Genomic DNA, 23,075 nt, shown 5'->3' with positions numbered 1-23,075 from the left:
AGTTATGTTATTTTGTCTTTTTGTTAATATTCCTATTTAGCTTAAATTTATGTTTTAGTAATTTTAGTATTTTAACAGAAATCTGGGAATTTTACTAATTTTATGTTACTTTGTTCTGATTAATTTCCTTAGTCATTTTATTTATTTAATATTTCAAATTAGATTTTATTTCAGTTTTAATGAATTTAGTTCTTGAAATATTTTTTTGTAAAAATTTTAGTAATTTTTATATTCCTTTTTCTTTAGTTTAAAGTACTCAGTTTTGTTTATTTAATTTTTAGTAATTTTAGAAAGTTTGTTCATTGGTCATTTATTTATTTAATTATTATTTTTGTCAAATTTAGCTTACTTCAGTTTTAATAATTTTAGTACTTGAACTAATTTTTTGGAACATTTTACTCATTTTATGTTCCTTTGACATTTATTTAAAATATTCAATTTAATTTATTTCATCTTTAGTAATTTTAGCACTTGAACTAATTTGTTTTGTAAAATTTTAGTCATTTTATGTTTCTTTGTCATTTCTTTATAATATTCAATTTAATTTATTTCAGTTTTAGTAATTTTAGTACTTGGATTAATATTTTTGTAAAAAAAAATGTCATTTTATGTTCCTTTGCCATTTATTAAAAATATTCAATTTAATTTATTTAATGTTTAGTAATTTTAGGAAGTTTACGTTCCTTAGTCATTTTTATTTGTTTATTTTTTTTAAATATCAAATTTAGCTTGCTTCAGTTTTAGTGATTTTAATACTTTAAATATTTTTTTGTACAATTTTAGTCATTTTATGTTCCTTTGTCATTTATTAATACTCAATTTCATTTATTTCATGTTTAGTCATTTTAGGAATTTTATGTTGCTTAGTCATTTTTATTTTATTTTTTGTCAAATTTAGCTTACTTCGGTTTTAGTAATTTTAGTACTTGAACTTTTTTTTTTTTTTAAGAAATTTTAGTCATTTATTTAAAATATTCTATTTAATTTATTTAATTTTTAGCAATTTTAGGACTTGAACTATTTTTTTTTTGGAAAATGTTAGGCATTTTATGTTCCTTTTATCATTTATTTAAAATTTTCTATTTAATTTATTTCAGGAAATAATTTTAGGTAGTTCGTTCCTTTAGCTTTTATTTCAGTTTTAGTAATTTTAGGAAATTTGTTTCTTAATTGTTTAAAATTTGCTTTTTAATATTTTAAATTTAACTTTTATTTCAGTTTTAGTCATTTGTCAACAAGATTTTTTGCCAATTTTTAGTCATTTTATGTTCCATTTGTTTTTTCCCCCCCAAAATATTTGTTTATCTTTTAGTTTTAGTAATTTTAGTAATCCTTGATTTATTTCAGTTATCAAAATTTTTTATTTTTTTATTTTTTTAATTTTCAAATTTGAGTTGTTTTAGTTTTATTAAACAGTATCAGAACTATCAATAACCACAATTAATTAATTTGAAAATTTGTTTATGGATTTCTGCGGATTGATCCATATTTGTTAGGCGCGTTTTCTCCCTATTTCTTTAGCAGAAATATTTTGTGTGCAGCTTTTCGTGTTCAGATTTGTTCATCTATAATCCTCACCTGAGGTTTTATCACAGAATGAAAATTAAATTTATCTCCTCATAGTTCAAGCTGTTTTTACAGCTTGTAGATAGCGTTTCCTCTCTCCGTGGCTTTGTCACTTATGTCTATTTTTAAGTTAGACTGCCAAGTGAAAGTGTGTTTCCCATTAGAGTGTCTTACATCACACTGTTAGCTGGATGCGTGGTTGACACACGGCTCTATGGTGCTTTTCAAAATCAGATGGTGGTGAAAACCTTCATGGACATGGACCAGGACTCAGAGGAGGAGAAGGAACTCTATCTGAACTTGGCCTTGCATCTCGCCTCGGATTTTTTCCTCAAACACCCAGACAAAGATGTCAGACTACTCGTGGCCTGCTGTCTTGCAGATATATTTCGCATATATGCTCCTGAGGCACCGTACACATCACCTGATAAACTTAAGGTTGGAAAACTCAACATCTATTGGTTTGAATGCAGTACTACATCACATGACCAGCCTAATAGTCTTTTATGGCCCCATTAAGTAAAAAAGTGATTTGTTTTAAGAAAGAAATGGTCAGTTATATTAGTATGCAATAAAACTAATGTGTCTGTTTTTTTCACCTTGAACAAAAGACAGCAACAGATCAAGCTGTTCAGCAGGAAATACTAAAATAACACTGCAGTCTCCTCATGCATTGCCTTCACAGGTGCTTAAAATATTAAAACTCTCTGCTCTTCTTTTCCACTTAGGATATTTTCATGTTCATAACTCGACAGCTGAAAGGGTTGGAAGATACCAAGAGCGCCCAGTTTAATCGATATTTTTATCTACTGGAGGTATGACATCCAGCTAATATATAGAAGCAAGGTCTTACAATAGTTTGTTGAAACAGTATCTGACCTTGTCTTTCCTTTTCTGGCTCTCTAGAACATCGCTTGGGTGAAGTCCTACAACATCTGCTTTGAATTGGAGGACAGCAATGAGATCTTTACTCAGCTCTACAGAACTCTGTTCCAAGTGATCAAGTGAGTCTGTTGTTCATGTAAAAAAGACATTTGATAATTTCAGATTTTAGTTATATATGTATTTATTTTTTTAGACTCACTTTTCCAAGTAATCAGTTTGGCCTATGTTTATCCATTCAAGCGTTTGATATAGCCAAAATATTATATCTAAACAAATTAAAATATTCTATGTAATTTATTTTAGTAATTTTATTTCAGTTTTAGTGATTTTAGTACTTGAACTACGGTTTTGTTAAATTTTAGTCATTTTATGTTCCTTTGTCATTTATTTAAAATATTCTATTTAAATTATTTCATGTTTAGCATTTTTAAGAAGTTTGTTCCTTAGTGATTTTTATCTGTTTATTTTTAAAATTATTTTTAGAACTTTACTAAAATTGTATACATTTTTTTTTATTTAACATTTATATTTAATTTTATTTCCTCTTTTACTTTCAATAACCACAATTAATAATTAATTTGAAATATTTTATATATATATTTTTGTATTGTGTATTATATATATGTATATATATATATATATATATATATATATATATATATATATGTAAACATTTTATTTTTGTCAATTTTAGTAAAGTTCTATAATGTATACATTTTTAAATTTGACATTCATATTGAATTTTACTGCAGTTTTATTGCAATTGTCAAAAAAAGATTTTTAATATTTTAAGTTTTATTAAACCATATCAAAACTGCCAATTACCACAATTAATAATCAATATGAAATGTTTTAATATATTATATCTAAACATTTTTCATTTTTAAATGTTAATTTATTTGAGTTTTAGAAATTTTAGGAAGTCTGTTCCTTAGTGATTTTTATTTATTATTTGTTTTAATATTTCCAGTTTATTTTATTTCAGGTTTAGACATTTTAGTACTTGAACGAAATCTTTGTAATTTTTTAGTCATTTTATGTTCTTTTTGTCTTTTTTTTATATTTCTCTTTTAGTTTTAGCCATTTTAGAACTTTACTAAAATTGTATACATTTTTAAATTTAACATTCATATTTAATTTTATTTCAGCTTTATTTCAATTGTCAAAAGTGATTTTTAATAGGTTCAGCTTTATTAAACCATATCAAAACTGCCAATAACCACAACTAATAATTAATTTGATATGTTTTAATTAATATATTACATCTAAAAAAAATTCTGTTTTAAATGATGATAATTTATTTCAGTTTTAGAAATTTTAGGAAGTTTGTTCCTTAGTGATTTTTATTTATTAATTGTTTTAATATTTCCATTTTATTTCAGTTTTAGTAATTTTAGTAACATAATTTCAGTGTAAAAATTAATATGAATAAAATGTAAAAACAATGTTTATAAAAATGACTATTTATAGTAATTATACTATTTTATACTATTAACATGGATGTTAACATAAACAATAATATCTTAATATTTTGATTTGATTGTTATTACACATACATACACACACTTTTTTCCCCCACTTTTTCCAATATAAACAAGGTTAAATATTTAAAAAGCATATATATATATATATATATATATATATATACACACACGTGTGTATATGTGTAATGATTCAGGTGTTGCTTAATTGCTGTATAAGCTGATAAGTGTTTTATCTAGTTTATAATAATGCATATCTAAGACATATTTTCACTCTTTCTAATATAAACAAGGTTAAATATTATAATATTAAAATTGTACTATTATAATTTAGAAAAAAGCATATATATCTTACACTTATTAGAGTATAAATATATAACAATATAACACATTTATTACATTTTATACAGGTAAGTTTTGAGTGATGTTTCACCAGAGATTTGGTGATTTATATCACCAAAAATATGATTGCATAAAATGCATCACATTGTTTTTGTAGTCTTGTATTGGTGCAGCCATTTGCTTCGAGGGCTCAACAGTGATTCTTGCAATAGCGACTGTCATAATTCGGTTAAGCATCTCCTAGGTTTACTGTTTTCTGTTTGAGATGTAAATGTAAAGCTGCAGCCTATTTGTTATGTCCTAATGAGCTGTCAGCCTCCTGCTTGCTGATATTATTTCCCTGCATTCGGTCAGATGACAATGATGTGTGCGAATCCCAGGTGGAAACCCTTCATTGCATGTGTGCTATAAAGGCTGCATATGGGGGTGATTCATCTCAGCCAGTGTTGTTCACTCAGTCGGAAATGTCCTCTATGAGCGGGACACTGCAGAGCTCGCCTCTAATGTGTAAATGGAAAAACAGAGAAGTGTAGCTGTTTTCCCTGCCCCATTGCGTTTGCTTCCCATCTTCCTCTACTCTACTTTAAGTGCCTGATATGCACCTGATTTTAGGTCACTTCTTGTGTTTACCATTTTTTCTTTCTTTTTAGCAATGGACACAATCAGAAAGTCCACATGCATATGGTGGATCTCATGAGCTCAATTGTCTGCGAGGGCGACTCTGTCTCACAGGAACTCCTGGATACTGTTCTGGTTAACCTGGTCCCAGCACACAAGGTACAGAGAACTAACTTAAATTTCACCAAAAAATATCTAGGTCACCCAAGGGAAAAATAAATAAATACAAATAAAAATCTAAGGTAAAATATTATAATATAAATATTAATGATAATAATATATTAGAGAGCAGGTTTTTCAACCGCTGTGTAGAGACAGAGGTATATTATTGCATTTTAAGCCTGGCATATATGCCTTTAATAGTGTATTCATGCATTTACACTTGCCATTCAAGAAGTCATTACTTATGAGCAGTCATGTAAATGTACATTACATTTGAATTTAATGTAATTAATTTGAATGTAGGTGGGACAATGCAGCATTTAGCAGAACTTTAGCCTTCTAGGTTTAGTTTTGTTTCAACTTAATGTTAAATAAATTAATAAAAAAAAAATTAATTAATTTAAATGCACATTTAAAAATGTAAAGTTAATGCTGATTTAATTTTTAATGCTTAATTTAAATTGTTAAATATTTTTTACTTTATTTTACTGTTTTTTTTCTTCTATTTTTATATATTTAACAAACTAATTAGAGCTTATTAAAATTGTGTATCATCTTCATAACAATTAAGCCCCCCATTATTGATTTTAATGTTTAGTAATTATTAAAGTTCAGTAATTTTGCAATAAAGTCAGTATAAAAATACTACCATAATGTGTATTTATTTTACAAATTATTTTTGTGGTGTGATTTATTTTTATTTTCATTAATTTATTTATTGGCTTTGATAATTTGAGAGGGGGAAAATAATTGAAATTGTCAGGAAAATGAGAAAAATTGCAAGATATGAAATTTGTATAGCCCTTAAAATAGGTTTTATTGTTTGAGCAAAACATTATTAATTAATTTTGAGATTTTTATATATTTATTCTAGCTTTTAACATAGGTTTCATTTAATGTTTCATCAGATTTACATAAAACAAAAAAAATTTTTTTTTTATATTTTTGTATATAAAATTATTTTTATATTCTATATTTAAAAAAAATATTATTTTATTTTTAATTTTAAAACGAATATATTCATTATATCAGTTATTGGCCGCTTTATATAATAATGGTACTAGCCACTAAAAAAAAAGAAAAATTGCTAAAATAAAATATTTTTTAAACGATGGTTATTGTTGTATTTTTTTATTATTATTATTTAGTTTGTTTGTGTAATTTTTTAATTCTTATCTAAATTATATACATTTTTAATTTCTCCATCTTGTCTTGCAGAACCTCAACAAGCAAGCATACGATCTGGCCAAAGCCTTGCTGAAGAGAACCGCTCAGGCCATAGAGCCGTACATTACCAACGTGAGTAGATGTGATTGATTATAGTTAACTTTACATACAATGTACAACCTACCTTCTTGACAGCTGTGCCAAAATCATGCTGACTTACAAGGATACGAGAAACGTCTTCTCATTTATTTAAACCGTGAGTAATCCCTAATGAACCTCCATGATTTGACTCCAGCCCTTTTGCTTTCGAAAACTCGTTGAGGCTTGCAACATTAACCGGAGATCAAGAGCGGCTCTCCGTGCTCAAACGGCATGTTGAGCTTAGACACATTCATCAGTAACACCCGCAGGAGCGTGCAGTGCTGCAATGCTATGAACCTTATTCCCTGCAGTGCTCATTAAAAGCACCAGAGATAGCGAGAATAAGCATGGAGGAGAATCCTTTTCAATAACTCTAATAGATCAGCAAGGCCTGATTTACTTTTATTCTGTACATGCGCTCAGTTGGAGACAGCCTCCCCCGCCTGTAGATGAAGCCACTTACTTTTTTTATTTTGATCTAATACCAGCTTTCTCAGACTGATCTCTAATCGACGTCATGTTAAATGCCGATGCCAGACGGTTATGCACTGAGGGGTGCCGTTTTCTAGTGACGTGCAGTAGACGTTGATGGATGCCAGTGTGTGATGCACACTTTGGTGTGTCTCAGTTCTTTAACCAGGTGCTGATGCTGGGGAAGACTTCAGTCAGTGATCTGTCAGAACATGTCTTTGACTTAATCCTGGAGCTCTACAACATCGACAGCCATCTACTGCTGTCCGTCCTGCCGCAGCTGGAGTTCAAGCTCAAGGTAAGATTGCTTGGTAATGATAGATGGCATTTTGTCGTCTTTGGGGATCTTAGATAAAGCTTTTTGCTTGTGTAAAGAATGCATGATTGATTTGATGATGATCAAGTTTATTATTTTAAGTTTCCTTCAGTTCTAAAATGTAACAACAGCCATTATAAATGTATGATGCCTGTTTTCTGTTTTGGGTAAATAGTGAGAATTTTTTACGATTTATTATTGTTAATTTTATTTTTATTTAAAATTTATATTCATTGTAGCAGCCATTGGCCCTTTATTTAATTGCACTAGCCACTGAAAAAACACATATAGTTTCTTGCTTAGCATGTGATTTATTATGTGATTTTATGAATTATTACAGTTAAGGTCAAACGTTTACAACCCCCTTTCAGAATCTGTAAAATGTGAATTATTTGACCAAAATAAGAGGGATTATACAAAATGCATGCTATTGTTTATTTAGTACTGACCTGACTAAGATATTTCAGATAATAGATGTTTACATATAGTCCACAAGTAGTTTTATAAAATGACCCTGTTCAAAAGTTTACATTCCCTTTGATTCTTAGTATTGTGTTGTTACCTGAATGATCCATAGATGTTTTTGTTTTGTTTAGTGATAGTTTTTCATGAGTCCCTTGTTTGTCCTGAACAGTTAAACTGCCTGCTGTTCTCCAGAAAAAATTCTTCAGGTCCCACAAATTCTTTGGTGTTCCAGCATTTTTGTGTATTTGAACCCTTTCCAACAATGACTGTATGATTTTGAGATCCATCTTTTCACACTGAGGACAACTGAGGGACTCAAATGCAACTATAACAGAAGGTTCAAACGCTCACTGATGCTCCACAAGGAAACACAATGCATTAAGACCCAGGGGGTGGAAACTTCTGAACAGAATGGAGATGTGCATTTTTCTTATTTTGCCTGACATATTTTTCCATTTAGAGGCTACAGAAGATAGTTACACATTTCCCAGAAGACAAAATAAGTTAAATTTACCCTGATCTTCAAATTCGAAAAGTTTTCACCCCCCGGCTCTTAATGCGTTGAGTTTCCTTCTGGAGCATCAGTGAGCGTTTAAACCTTTTGTAATCGTTGCATATGAGTCCCTCAGTTGTCCTCTGTATGAAAAGATGGATCTCAAAATCATGTAGTCATTGCTGGGGGGGATGCAAACCTTTGAGTTCAACTGTATATACATTATGTCAGCCATTGACTAGGGTTGTGACGATGAGGAAATTTCCCCACCGGTTAATCGGCACGTGACAACACCGGTAATACCGGTATCACCGTGGGGGTGGGGGTTTGCTCTTTTTTCTGCTTTTAAATAGCTTATAAATGCGTGCGTATTATACTTTCACTTTCAGTTTTGCGGGAATTGGCAATTCGGCGTCAATTGTTTTAATGGACGACAACGAAACTACAAAAAAAAAAAAAACTTTGAACCCAAAATATTGCCAAACAGGTGCTTTTGGACACTAAATCGTCCGCCATTCTCTTTCTGTAAATTCGACTCCTCGCACAGATAATTAACACGGCCAATTCACCATCAGCAATAAGCAATACTCCGTATCCAAGCACTACAAGAGAATCCCTTTAAATAGCCAAGCAGTCTTACCTTCATCATCTCTTGTTTTCAGCATCCCTCTCCCTGGGCAGGGGGAGTGCCCCGGGCTCGGCCAAACATGCTTAACTTTTACGCTGTTTATTATATGTAAGCGCGAACTCCTCACGTGATAAATGAAATATGACGCATTGTAGCCGTGTTCAGTTTTTAATTATACTGCATGCTCTCGTCTTAAGTAAATTATTTAGAATGATATTTTCCATTCAATTCAAATAAATATTTAATAAAAAAAACGAATACTTAAAAAAAAAAAAAAAAAAAAAAGTGGAGACGGTGTCACGGTGGAAAAGTGATGTCACCGGTGTTGCGTCTTAAAACCGGTAACACCGTCAACACCGTCTATCGTGGCAAGCCTACCATTGACCCCTCTGCTTGCTTGATATTGGCATTGAAAAATGCTTCTTTTTGTGACTATCCTCACATCTTTACTCTTTATATACTGGTAATTAATAAATGTTTGACAGCATAGCATGCTTATTATTTATTGATAATGCTGCTAGGACTTGACATTAAAGGGATAGTTCACCCAACAATGAAAATTACCCCATGATTTACTCACTCTCAAGTCGTCCAAGCTGTCAAGGGTTCTGGGTTTTTCTGGGTTTTCGTACGAGTGTTCTTGAGAGAGTAGTGTTAGCAGATGACCTAGGACATAGGCATGGCATAAGCTCTTACACAAACACATCGATTCGCTTCAGAAGGCCTTTATTAACCCTCTGGAGCCGTGTGGAGCACTTTTTATAATGGATGAATGCACTTTATTAGACTTCAAAATCCCAACAGCTATTCACTGCCATTATAAACCTTGGAAGAGCCAGGACATTTTTTTTAATATACCTCTGATTGTATTCATCTGAAAGAAGAAAGTTGTACACCTAGGATGGCTTGAGTGTAAATAAATCATGGGGTCATTTTCATTTTTGGGGGAACTATTTTTTGAAGGTTGGCTACTAAATCTTTGTCCTCTTCTAATGACAGTCTGGTTAGAGGTCTAGTTTTGGATGGATATTTGGCTGCTTCTAGGAATGCATGGTACCCCTGTAATGAAACCCTTATTGAGCCTTTAGGACATCTGTGATAGCTCATGATTAACATCTCACAACATCACAGAAGCAGTACCTTGTTTACGACTCTTTTGGCAGCCTGTGGGGGTAAAAAAACCTCTGGAAAACCTTGAGTATATTAACTGTGGTCAGAACCTGATGACACACATAGTGTTTTAATGGCTAAGTAAATTTACCCTTCAGTGGCTTACCTGACATTGTGTTTTTGTGACAATAGAAAACTTGGTTCATTTGTTAACTGAAAGTTAATAGATGTGGTTTTTGCTGTTTAAAAAATTGAAGGTTTGTAATGAATGAATCTACCCTTTCTGAACAAAAAGATGCTGACATGCTGAATGAAAATGATTACCCTTCAGCCGAGTCAACGATCCTTTCTTTCGCTTTCTTTCACATGAGATTTAATCCAGCGTGGCCTGAAAGCACAGTTAGCATTTTTCAAGAACTAGCAAAGGCGATTGCTTTCTTTTGTGTTGGCCATGTAATTAAATGTTGTATACATTTTGACAAAAGCAGGTTAAGTTTGCGATTAGTGTATGAATGAATGTTATCGGTCTGTAAGGAGCTGTACCGTATTTGACGTCATGCCTTTATCTTTTGTTTTTATGCGAAGCTCAACAACTATGAGGCTAAATCAACTAAATGGGTTCATTCAATCTTTGTGCTGTAATTAATGACCATGGGCCTCGCTTTCTGCAGTTGTGTCACCGGGAGACTCTTGTGTGTTTTGTAGAGCAATGATAACGACGAGCGCCTGCAAGTTGTGAAGCTCCTGGCCAAGATGTTTGGTGCAAAGGATTCAGAGCTCGCTTCGCAGAATAAACCTCTCTGGCAGTGCTACCTTGGGAGGTACAGCTCTCGCACAACACGTCCAATTACCTGTTTTTCTCTCTACACAAACTGAGAAACATTTCAAAAGCAAGACCAAGCTGAAAGGTTTTGACCATCTGCGTTTTCTTAGGTTTAATGACATCCATGTCCCTGTTCGACTGGAATGTGTGAAGTTTGCCAGCCATTGCTTGATGAACCATCCAGACCTGGCAAAAGATCTCACAGGTACAAATTGTTCTCTTTCTAACTTTGAGTACCCTTATATTTCACAACTGAGCATAAAAGTTAACATTAAACTGAAACCGACCCTCTGTACTTTCCTAATACATGTTTTTGGCCTTCGTTTGGGAGCAATAAGATTTTTAATGTATTTTAAAGAAGTTTCTTATGCTCATAAAGGCTGCGTTTGTTTAATTAAAAATACAGAAAAAAATGTAATATTGTGAAATATTATTACAATGCGAAATAACGTTTTTCTATTTTAATATGCATTAAAAATCTAATTTATTTATGTGGTATTCAGCATCACACGATCCTTCAGAAGTCATTCTAATATGCTGATTTATTATTAGTGCTAGAAACAGTTCTGTTGCTTAATATTTTTGGAACCTGTCATACTTGTTTTTCAGAATTCTTTGAATAAAAAGTAAAAAATAACAGCATTTATTTTTAATATTTTTTTAACAAAAGTTTGTGGTCAGTGCATTTTATTTATTTTTTTATTCAGCAAGGATGTGTTAAATTGATAAATGGTGATAGCAAAGACTTATATTATTAGAAAAGATTTATAGTTTGAATAAATACTGTTCTTTGTAAATTTTTATTCCTCAAATAATCCTGAAAAAACTATCACAGGTCCCAAAAAATATTTGTTGCCAACATAGATAATTCTAATAATAAATCAGCATATTAAAATGCTTTCTGGCAGATCATGTGACACTGATGACTGGAGTAACGGCTGATGAAAATTCAGCTTTGCATTACAGAATTTTTTTTATTGTATATTAAAATTGAAACCATTATTTTATATTGTAATAACATTTGCAGTATTTTTTTTTTCTGTGTTTTTCATCATATAAATGCAGTCTTGATGAGCCTAAGAGACTTTTCTTACTAATCCTAATCTTTTGAGCAGCTATGTTTTTTTTTTAAACTAAATAAATATTTACAGCACACAGTAAAAGGAAAATGGTGCAAAAACACATTGTAAAAAAGTATTCACCACAATAAACACATTTTTATGTATTGAATATAAAAAAATATGAATAAATAATATATTAAAATATTTAATTAAATTAACGATTAATTTAATGTATTTTATTAATTTAAAAATGTATTAATATAATGTTATTTTTTCAACGTGTAAAAAAGAAAGAAAATATATATACATAAAGTATTGTTCATTTATTAAGTTATTTATTATAATATATTAATAATATTAAATATTATTTAATGGATATATAACACACACACACACACACACACATTTTTAACATTACAAATCCAGCAAAAAGAGAATGCACATTTAATTTTTTTTTTTTTGCAAATAAATAGTAACCACCATCCACTGCAAACCGTTTTTTTTAAGCCTTTTTTTCTTTTTTGGGGTCTTTTTATGTACTTTCATAAATATAGTTGTGTTTCTTTTGTAATTATAGATTTGTTCTTTTATTTTAAAATGAATTTACTTCACATTTATTTAAATGAAATCCCTTTTTGAAATATTTAATGCATGTCACAGTGAAAATGCATATGCACTATACACCAAATTGTGCATGTTTTCTTTTTCTCCTGCAGAGTATTTGAAAGTAAGGTCACATGACCCAGAGGAGGCAATTCGACACGACGTCATTGTGTCCATTGTGACCGCTTCCAAAAAGGACCTCTCTCTGGTCAATGATCACCTGCTGAACTTTGTGAGGGAGAGGACTCTGGATAAGAGGGTATGTGGCAGGCTCTCTTTCTGCTTGTTTGTTTGCTGTCTCTTAAACATTCTTTATTAGTGCTGCAGTCGTTTTATTTCATGCATAATATCCGAGGGCCTTTTCTCCCATTAGTACCCCAAATGAACCAGAGACTTTGACATCACCGCATTGAGGGCAGAGCCGAGCTGGAATACATTAGCTTCTTGTTTCTTTCCAGACACACTCCATTTCTTCTCACTATAATTTAATCAGCAGTCTCCTTTAGCCACCCGAGCTAGAGGGGATGGAATAATACAAATTGGACTATAACTCACATATAACCATTCCTCAGCCTTTTCAAAACCCTTTCAGGGAGAATTTAATTGAAGGCCCCTCTGTGTTCCTGGACAAATGACACCGCGGTAGTCTAGGCGTATCTCCATTTTGTCTTATTACACCTCGTTTGCTTCTGCTTGCCATACGTAAGATGTGGTTTTATGCAGGAACTGTCATATCAGGCTTTTCAGCTTCAGCTGTAGCTAAATGGATGTTTTGTCATTTTTATGTCTTGGTGAAACCTCAAAAGCAGCCGTTGCTTTGACGTATTCATGTTGAGGCGAAATGTGACTACAGACTAAAAGTGTGATTTCTCTTCTTTAATGTCTCCCTTTTTACTGTTGTACTGCAGCACTGTTCCAAAATTTAGTAAACTGCCTATCTAAGGCAACATTGTAGTTGGCATGGTAGAGACACTTTCATGAATTCAAGATGGGTGAAAAGTACTTTTTTGTAATGATTACAAAAGATTTCGAATACATGCTGTTCTTTTACACTTTTTATTCATCAGATAATCCTGAAAAAAATGTATTAAATGTATTAAAATGTATTAAAATGTATCCTGAAAAAAATGTAATACATTTATAAGAAGAAGAGTAATTGCTTGAGCAAAAAAAATCAGCATATGAGAAGGATTTTCTGAAGGATCATGTGACACTGAAGACTGGTGATTAATGATGCTGAAAATTCAGCTTTGCATCACAGAAATAAATTACATTTTAAAATATATTAAAATAGTAAATTCTTATTCTTAATTGAAATAGTATTTCACAATATTACTGTATTTTTTTTTTTAAATCAAATAAATGCAGCCTTGGTGAACATAAGAGACAATAAAAATTATTTTAATTAAAAAATTGCAATTTTAATTTTACAGATCCCAAATGTTTGAAAGGCAGTGTATGTTTTATTTCATACTGAAAGGTGCTTTATATTGTATCGTTATGGCTCACTTGGTTACGTCACTTGTGGTTAGGGGTTGACCGATATGTGTTTTCTTTTTTGAATTGGAATAAAATGCATTTATTCCTTTGATTTCAAAGCTGCATTTTAGCATCATTACTATAGTCACATGATTCTTCAGAAATCATTCTAAAATTCTGATTTGCTGCTCAAAAAACATTTCTTATTTTTATTATTATGTTGAAAACAGCTGATTAGTATTTTTTTCGGTTTCTTTGACGCATCGAAAGTTCAGAAGAATTTAAAATAGGTTTTTTTTTGTAACATTGCAAATGTCAATTTAAAGCATCCTTGCTAAAAAAGTATTAATTTCTATAATTTCTGTCTGCCCAAGAAAATACTGACTCTAAGGTTTTGAATTGTATAGTGTATAATGTTACAAAAGCTTTTTATTTCAGATAAATGCTGATCTTTCTATCTTTCTATTCATCAAATAATCTTGAAAAAATGTACTCAACTGTTTTAAATATTGATAATATTGAAAATAATAATGAAAAATGTTTTTTGAACAGCAAATCAGCATATTAGAATGATTTCTGAAGGATTGTGTGTCACTGAAGGCTACACTAATGATGCTAAAAAAAGATTTGACTGCTGGAATAAATTACATTTTAAAATATATTCAAATAAAAAAATATTGGTTTTAAATAGTAAAGGTATTTTACATTTTAACACTTTTTGCTGTACTTTGGATCAAATAAATGCAAGTGAGCAGAAGAGACTTCTTTAAAAAAATAAAAATAATCTTACTGTTCAAAAACGATTGACTGATAGTGAATGCCAGGATGAAAATTAAAATTAATGTTAAAATGAAGAATAACAAGAGCTCTGACAAAATCTTTCTGTAATGCTTCAAATTGTTTTATTGGCAAATCGGTTTTGAAAATGGCTGATAACGATATCCATAAAAATACTTAATATCTGCAGCAATAATTGGCCTACACTTATAGTGCATTATGGGATTAGTTCATTCTCTTAAAAGTACACAGCCTTCTAATATTTTAAAGTATTTTTTGCTTCAGATAAAAACATAAGTAAAAACACAACACAGCATAACATTTTGTGCCTATAAACATATCTGTTTTCTCTCTTACATGGGCTGCTGACACAGTCGTTTTTATTACTGCTGGCTTTAACGGCTCATTTTTACACTGGAGCATCATAATCTCACTGAGTAGAGCTTCCTGTTGTGTTATCTTGCAGTGGCGGGTCCGTAAGGAGGCTATGATGGGTCTGGCTCAGATCTATAAGAAGTACGCCTTACAGGCGGAGGCCGGCAAAGAGGCGGCCAAGCAGATCTCCTGGATCAAAGACAAACTGCTTCACATTTACTACCAGAACAGCATCGACGACCGGTGAGTAAAGCTGTTAAGTCGGCGGTCTTTCAATACTTGTATGACATCCCTGGCTATTTTAAATTCAAGTTTATTTATGGTTTATAAATTGGGTCAATAGTGAGTGCTGCTTTCAGTCAGTACTTAGACATTAAGTGGAAGATGCATAGATTTGTCTTGGTAGAAATATAGGGCCCTATGATTTCCGCGATGAGGAAAACGGATGGAATTGTGGAATCCAGTTATTAAAAAAAGCAGATATCAAGGAGTTTGGCAAATTTTGGATGGATGCATCAAAAGTAGGTCAGTACATTTAAATTAAAACATGATATGGACTAGTGTCTGTGAATATTAAGCCACAAAAATACCATTTAAATATGAATCCTGAATGTTCTGCGTGTCTCTGTGTGAATGAATGGTGCGGACGTGCGGTTAAGTTTATTATACGCATACTAAAGCATCTCAGTATATGAGTGCATGAACACAAACATCTCTAGAACTGTTCTGAGAGACACTTCATGTGCATTTTACCCTTTCTTTTGAGAAAAACTATCGTTCTCATATACAAACAGAAACGTAGGTCTTCACAGCAACCCGTCAAAATAAAAGATCAGTTTAACTTGACAGAAACCATGACAGAAACATTACAAAATGTAATGATAGTACTACTGCTACTACTACTACAATTATTATTAAAACATTATCTTTAAAGGAATATTTACCAGAATTTATGTAGCAGAAATAGTAAATACACAACACAGTATTTATGGAAAGAAAAAAAACAATTTTTTGATTTATAATATCAATTAGAGATGCTTTTGATTAATAATATTTCACAAAACCATTTAAATGGAATCCAGAAAACAGAATTTGGTCAATAAAATTGAATTTAAGAAGAAAATAAAACATTTCATAGGGCCTTAAAATGTACATTTTCGTTAAACTTTTAATAAATTGCTGTTGAATACTGTGAGTTTCATGCTTTCAGTTATTTAGACATGCTTTTTGATAAATCAAATTTAATTTAACCATTAAAATAGAGTCTAGAAAAATGAAAACAAGAAAAAAACTGGATCCAGAAAAATTTAACTGAATTTGAGAAAAATAAAACAGATTTCATAGAACCCTAGTAGAAATGTTTTTTGATGATTGATGGATTGTATACATGATTATGTATGTGTAATTAAAATACTGGAGCCTTAAATCATAGTTTGCCATTTTAAGTAATTGGCACAGATTTAGTAATATTTTCCGTGTTTATTTAAAATTGCCCAAATCTTAAGTGTTTTAAAGTGTTTTTGGGGAAATACAACTGAAAATGTGCCTATTACTTGAGATATTACTTAAGGGGTGTCTTGAGACATCTGTCTCTGTCTCTGTGAAGGCCCTAAGCTCTGTAAACCGTAAAAGTCTTTTAGCATCAAATATTTAATGTGCTTCAGTATATGAAATTACCCTTGGGTGGCTGGCTAAAAAGGCCCAAAAAATCTAATCACAAGATTCAGTGAAAGTTTCTGTACCAAAAATTGACACAGCTTCCTGTAGTTAAAGCCCTGCTTTTTCGGTGTTGACTTATGATGCTATTGAAAAAGAGCTAGTGTCTGACAGACTTTGAATGAGGCGTGAAGCCTGTAAGAGTTTGTTACAAAACAGAATCTGCTGTATGAAGGAGCTCTGTTGAGTAATTGGATTTTATAAGGTCGTTCACAAGCTGTTGGAATTTAAGGGCCACTGCTGGACGGAGGATTTGAGATGCTGCTGTTTACAAAGGAAGTTCTACAGTGGTACTGATGGCCGACACATGTCGGATATCTGCCCCCTCAATGTTAAAAATTCGGTAGTTTCTTTAAAGCTTAAGGTGACTTTTAGATGCATTTAGACACCCAGTGGGAATGTTTATGGAATGAGAATATAGAAAAATGTCTTCTAAAAGTCTGTGCACTTTTTCACAGTTCTCTAATAACAAGAGAACTGTGAAAATCCTCAGCTGAACCTCCATTGAGTGATTCTGCAGAGCTCCCTGAATACAAGGCCAGTCGTAAAGAGAGAGAACAGTGATGTCACCAGACAGATTTAGTAATGCATGACTTGGAGTCTGTTTATGTGATGCATTTTAAAGTCGTCATATTGCACATTGTGTGTGTTGTAATGTAATACAATATCTTTTTTTATAAATGGTGGCAATCACTGTTGTAATACGTTATCAGGGTTCACAAGGTTGCCTATATTTTGGGTGGGCATGCAAAGAGACTTCATTTTTTTTCATTTTTCATTTTTTTTTTTCAAATTTTAATTATTTTTGTAAAAAAAATAAATGTTTTATGTAAACTACCAGTCAAGGTTTTTGAACAGTAAGGTTTAAAAAAATGTCTTCTGCTCACCAAGCCTGCATTTATTTAATCTAAAATACAGCAAAAGCAGTAATATTGAGAAAATATTTTTACTATTTCAAATTTTTCTATTTGAATATATTTTAAAATGTTATTTATTCCTGTGATCAATTAATAAATAATAAATAGTGAATAAATTATAGAAATATTTTATTTAGCAGGGATGTTGTAAATTGATCAAAATTGATGATAAAGACACAAATAATGTTACGAAATATTTCTGTTTCAGATAAATGTTGTTCTTGAGCTGAATGTTGAGCTTTGTATTCATCAAAGAAACCTGAAAAAATTCTACTTAGCAGTTTTATTATTAATAATAATGTTTTTTAGCAGCAAATAAGAATATTAGAATGATTTCTAAAGGATCATTTGACTGGAGTAATGATGCTAAAAATGTATCTTGGATATATATATATATATATATATATATATATATATATATATATATATATATATATATATTCAAATAGACAACAGTTGTTTTAAGTAGTAAAAATATTAAATATTTACTAGTGTTTTTTGCAGTACATTGGATCAAATAAATGCAGGCTTGGTGAGCAGAAGAAACTTTAAAAAACATTAAAAATCTTACTGTTCAAAAACTTTTGACTGGTAGTGTACAATTGTTTCTTTTTTTTTTAACAATACATGTTTAAACAGTTAATGTAATTATTTTTAATTTGCAGTAATGGCTCAAAAACTGTGTAAGGAGTGTAAGGTGTAATTATGGTTAGCTATATTCATGCTCACACTCGAAAATAAGGACATAATTTAATTTTGTGTGTAATTTTTTCCAACCATTTAAACTAATTGTTCAAATGATAATGAAAGACTTGCCATTTTAACAACTTGAGTTAGGTTAACCAGCTACATAACTTGAAGAAATACACTACTGTTCAAAGGTTTGGGATCGGTATAATTTGCTTTGTTTTTTGAAAGAAGTGTCTTATGCTCACCAAAGCTGCATTTATTTGATTTAAAAATTCTGTAAATCCAGTAATATTGTAAAATATTATTACTAGGGCCGGGACTCGATAATTTTTTTTTAAATCTAATTAATTAGAGGCTTTGTAATTAATTAATCGAAATTAATCGCATTTTAATCGCAAATAAATATTTGACCTGAGGACAGTGAGAAGTTTTTTTTCATATGGATTTTTAGTATACCATTGAATAATGACTGAATACATAAGCTTAAGCAACAAAATATTGTTTATTTTTGTTCAACCAAGTCCAACAGACCAGTGCAATATTGCCATTAAGTGTAGCAATAGGCTCGATGTCCTGCGGTGAGATGCGAATTCCTTGTTGCATAGCTTGCACACAACCATGCTCTTATCGACGCTTCCATCCATTCGTTTTTTATAACAAAATATCCCATCCACAGGGCCAACCAAAGCGGTCTCATCAGCTTCTTTGTCCATGTTCACTGTGGTTTGTTTTTGTCTGAACGACAATTCTTTGATGGATAGAAACAGCTATTCTTTGAAATATAATTTTTTGTAACAACACTATTTACCAATTTAATGTGCCTTTACTAAAGAAAATAAATTATTGAAGAAAATCCAACTGACACTGACTTTTGAACAGTAGTCTGTTTAGTTCAGCAGAATGCATCACAGCAAACCAAAATTTAAAATTTGCAAGGTGCATGTAAATAAGACCGCACTGGGCGGATAGGTGAAACTAGCCTATCGGCCGTCTTTATTTTTGAGCACTGGAGCGGTCCATATGGACGTACATAGAATGCATTACAATGCTCTAAGAACACCTTTTGTAAAGTTTTATTACATACAGGCTTCAAATAAACTGCTACCACACATTCGCCTCACATTGAACCCTAGACTGGAGCCACAGGATGAGAAATGCAGAGATGGTCGCAATTTGTGGCTCGCAACTTTTCATTTGAAATTTAAATACACATGCTGAGTTCATTTGCGGTCTTTTTTGTTTGAAACATGATTCTCTTTCCTGTCTTGTAATCATTTCTGACCTTGTTGGCGTTTTTGTGCTTTGCGACGTGCAGGACTTTTCATTTTCAAGCCTTCCTGGCATGTTGCATACAGCTTGCTCAGATTGTCCACGTGCCCATTTTGAACTCTGCACTGATGAGTTGGTTTTATAATGTTATTGCATCATTAAAGCATGTAATGACAACTGTGCAAATACAATTTTGTGTTATGATTGGGTCATCAGTATGAGATTTGAGCTCAGTTGAATGCCATCTAAGATCATTTAAATTTGGGTAAGAACATGGCAATGAAAACAACGTGCAATGTTAAAGGAATTTAAATTGAATATTAAAAAAAAAATACATAAATCAGATTGGATTTGTTTTTTTCTGCTAGGTTGCTTGTGGAGAGGATCTTCGCCCAGTATCTCGTGCCTCACAATCTAGAGACTACAGAGCGAATGAAGTGTCTTTATTACTTGTATGCCACATTGGATGGAAATGCTGTCAAGTAGGTGCAGTAATTCTTGTTTTATTGTAAAACAGAGGTGCCCAAACCAAGGTCTGCAAGCCAAATTTGGCGCCTGGTGACTTTTTGTTTTGGACCCCTCTTGCAATATATATATATATATATATATATATATATATATATATATATATATATATATATATATATATATATAAGAAAAATTAACATGCTTCAATGGCATGTTCCTTCCTAATTAAGATTTTTGTTTTAACTTTTTGTTGTTGTTGCATTGAAGTGTACAAAATATGCGTTTTTTTTTTTAATGTAATTCTTTCTATTATTTACAGATATTTTTAAATAATAATACATTTATTCAAAACAATAAAAAGTCATTTTAATTAAATATAGTTGTATATAAATTAAAATTATTTTTATTTTGTTTATATATGACTTTATTTTAATGTTCATTAGTTATGTTAATTTAATATTTTTGTTTTAACATTTTTGGTTGCATTTGAAATGTACAAAATTATATAAATATAAAAATGATTAATATATAAAAGATAAATGTAATAAAATAACTATAAAAATGTTTAAACATAATACTTTTAATAAAATATAGTTGTATATAAGTTACATTTACTTTTGAAGTATGTTCCTTTTTTATAATTATATATTTACAGTTATTTTTAAATATAAATAAGAAATAATGTATATTTAAAAAAATAAAATAACATTAAAATTATATTTTTAATATAATAATTTTAATAAAATATAGTTGGATACAAGTTAAATTTACTTTTGCTCCATTGCCCTCAATCAGAAAAAAAGTTGAAGCATGTTCATCTCTAATTAATATTTTTTTTTAAATATTTTTTGTTGCATTGAAATGTACAAAATATCATGTTCTTTAAATGGTTATATTATTTACAGTTATTTTTAAATAATACAAATAAACATATTTAAAAGAAATAATAAAATGACAAAATTATAATTTTAAAATAAGAATAATTCTAATAAAATATGGTTGTATATAAGTTACATTTACTTTTGGTCCATTGCCCTCAATCCGAAAAAGTTAAGGCATGTTCATTTTTTAATTGTGATATTATTGTTGTAACTTATTTTTGTTGTATTGAAATGTGAAAAATATACATTTTATTTACAATTATTTCTGAATAATATAAATTAAAGTAAAAAAAAAAAAAAAAAATCTGCAAAAAAACATGCCATTGATGCATTCATTTCTAATTAATATTTTTGTTTACCCGTTTTTTTGTTGTTGTTTTTTTTGTTGTTGTTTTTTTGGAATGGAGACATACAAAATGTTTTTTTTTTTTAAATAATTATTTACATTTATTTAGTTATTTTTAAACAATATAAAAACAAAAAATAATAATAATATATATAAAATAAATGTAATCAAATGACAATTTTTTTTTTAAATCATAATATTTTATTAAAATATAGTTAGATGTAAGTTACATTTACGTTTGTTCCACGACACTCAACCAAGTTTAATTTTTGGCCTTTTGTATTAAAAGTTTGGGCACCTCTGATCTAAAACATCTGCTTGTGCAGAAGTGAAATAGCTAAATTTTGAACCATGAAACCTGTAAACAAAAGTCCCACCCTGTTATATATTGCTTCCCTTAAAAAAATGTCACATAATGAAGAGAAAAACAGTTGTTTCTTGTTTTTAATGGTTTTATAAGGTGTCTATGGGTCTGAAATGAGATTGCACCTATAAAGATGTATTTGCAGACATGGAATGTTGATTGTGGTTATTGTGGTCCATCTCTCCTACAGGGCTCTGAATGAAATGTGGAAGTGTCAGAACATGCTGAGACACCATGTCAAAGATCTTCTGGATCTTATAAAACAGCCAAAAGTTAGTTTTCCCTCACAGTTGTTTGGTTTTGGTTATAGCTGTTCTAAATCATCTTTATTACACGTTGTACTTCTGTTTGAACATTCTTGAATATCTTTTTTTCTTTATTCCCCCAGTCTGACTCTTACAGCAAGGCTGTTTTCTCAAAGGTCATGGTTATCACAAGTAAGTTGTGTTGTCTGCTCTTCAGGGGTGTTAAAATTATCTAAAATGTTTACTGATGGGGAAACATCTCTGTATCTTTGTGTTGAAGGAAACCTGCCAGACCCAGGCAAGACGCAAGACTTTGTGAAGAAGCTCGCTCAGGTTCTTGAGGAGGACGAAAAGATCAGAAAGCAACTGGAGACTCTTGTAAGCCCGTCCTGCTCATGTAAGCAGGCTGAAGTCTGCGTGGTAAGTACCATATCACTTCACCTCACAGGGAAAATCATGTTTTTATCTTTGCAGCTGAAATTGTCTCAAAATTGGCTGTGTTTGCACCCCACAGAAAGAAATCACCAAAAAACTGGGCAGCCCCAAACAGCCCAGCAATCCTTTCCTAGAGATGGTGAAGTTTTTATTGGAGAGGATAGCGCCTGTTCATATTGACACTGAATCCATCAGGTACCTTAGTACTTTTAAATAAGAGGTAGATGTGGTGTTATATGTTCACAGTCTCAATTTTCGTTCTTTTTTGTGCAGTGCACTTATCATACAGGTCAACAAATCTATAGAAGGAACTGCTGATGATGAAGATGAAGGAGTCCCGACCGAGCAAGCGATCAGAGCTGGCCTGGAGCTGCTGAAGGTAAATAAATCTGTAGACCCACGTTGGACTGTGCCCATTTTGCATTAACATTTACATTTAGTCATCTAGCAGATGCTTTTATCTAAAGCGACTTACAAGTGAGGACACAATTAAACAAGCAAATCAAAACCAACAAAAATGTAATATGTGGGTGCTGTGACGAGTCTTGTTATCATTTCGCACTGATATTTGCATGTCAATATATAGGTTGAAAGTCAATTTTCTTTTAGCTAATTTGTTGCTACAGTGTAGCTACTGTTTTTTATTATTATTTTATTTAACTTACATTTTATTCATATATCTTTTTTAGGTATACATTTAGTCATTTTATGTATGAAACCTTGCCATTACTAGTGTCATGCTCTTTTTTTTTTTTTTTTTTTTGAGTTACAGTTTTATCTT

At 30.9% G+C, this 23,075-nt stretch overlaps 1 protein-coding gene across 1 annotated transcript in view; it reads left to right on the top strand.

Annotated features, from left to right (window-relative positions):
- Positions 1-23,075, top strand: part of pds5b (PDS5 cohesin associated factor B) — a 50,230-nt gene that overhangs the window by 4,292 nt on the left and 22,863 nt on the right. Inside the window, exons 3-18 of the mRNA XM_073817265.1 lie at positions 1,801-2,004; positions 2,295-2,381; positions 2,473-2,570; positions 4,925-5,051; positions 6,273-6,353; positions 6,991-7,131; positions 10,551-10,666; positions 10,779-10,873; positions 12,446-12,591; positions 15,055-15,206; positions 19,924-20,037; positions 21,805-21,886; positions 22,003-22,051; positions 22,140-22,279; positions 22,374-22,489; positions 22,568-22,673. Of these exons, the coding sequence (XP_073673366.1) occupies positions 1,801-2,004; positions 2,295-2,381; positions 2,473-2,570; positions 4,925-5,051; positions 6,273-6,353; positions 6,991-7,131; positions 10,551-10,666; positions 10,779-10,873; positions 12,446-12,591; positions 15,055-15,206; positions 19,924-20,037; positions 21,805-21,886; positions 22,003-22,051; positions 22,140-22,279; positions 22,374-22,489; positions 22,568-22,673 (1,854 nt within the window). The remainder of the gene's footprint in view (positions 1-1,800; positions 2,005-2,294; positions 2,382-2,472; positions 2,571-4,924; positions 5,052-6,272; positions 6,354-6,990; positions 7,132-10,550; positions 10,667-10,778; positions 10,874-12,445; positions 12,592-15,054; positions 15,207-19,923; positions 20,038-21,804; positions 21,887-22,002; positions 22,052-22,139; positions 22,280-22,373; positions 22,490-22,567; positions 22,674-23,075) is intronic.

This window comes from Garra rufa, chromosome 14 (assembly GCF_049309525.1).
Source record: "Garra rufa chromosome 14, GarRuf1.0, whole genome shotgun sequence".
Taxonomy (NCBI): domain Eukaryota; kingdom Metazoa; phylum Chordata; class Actinopteri; order Cypriniformes; family Cyprinidae; genus Garra; species Garra rufa.
The sequence above is the reverse complement of the archived record's forward strand: the minus strand, read 5'-3'. Positions and strand labels throughout refer to the sequence as shown.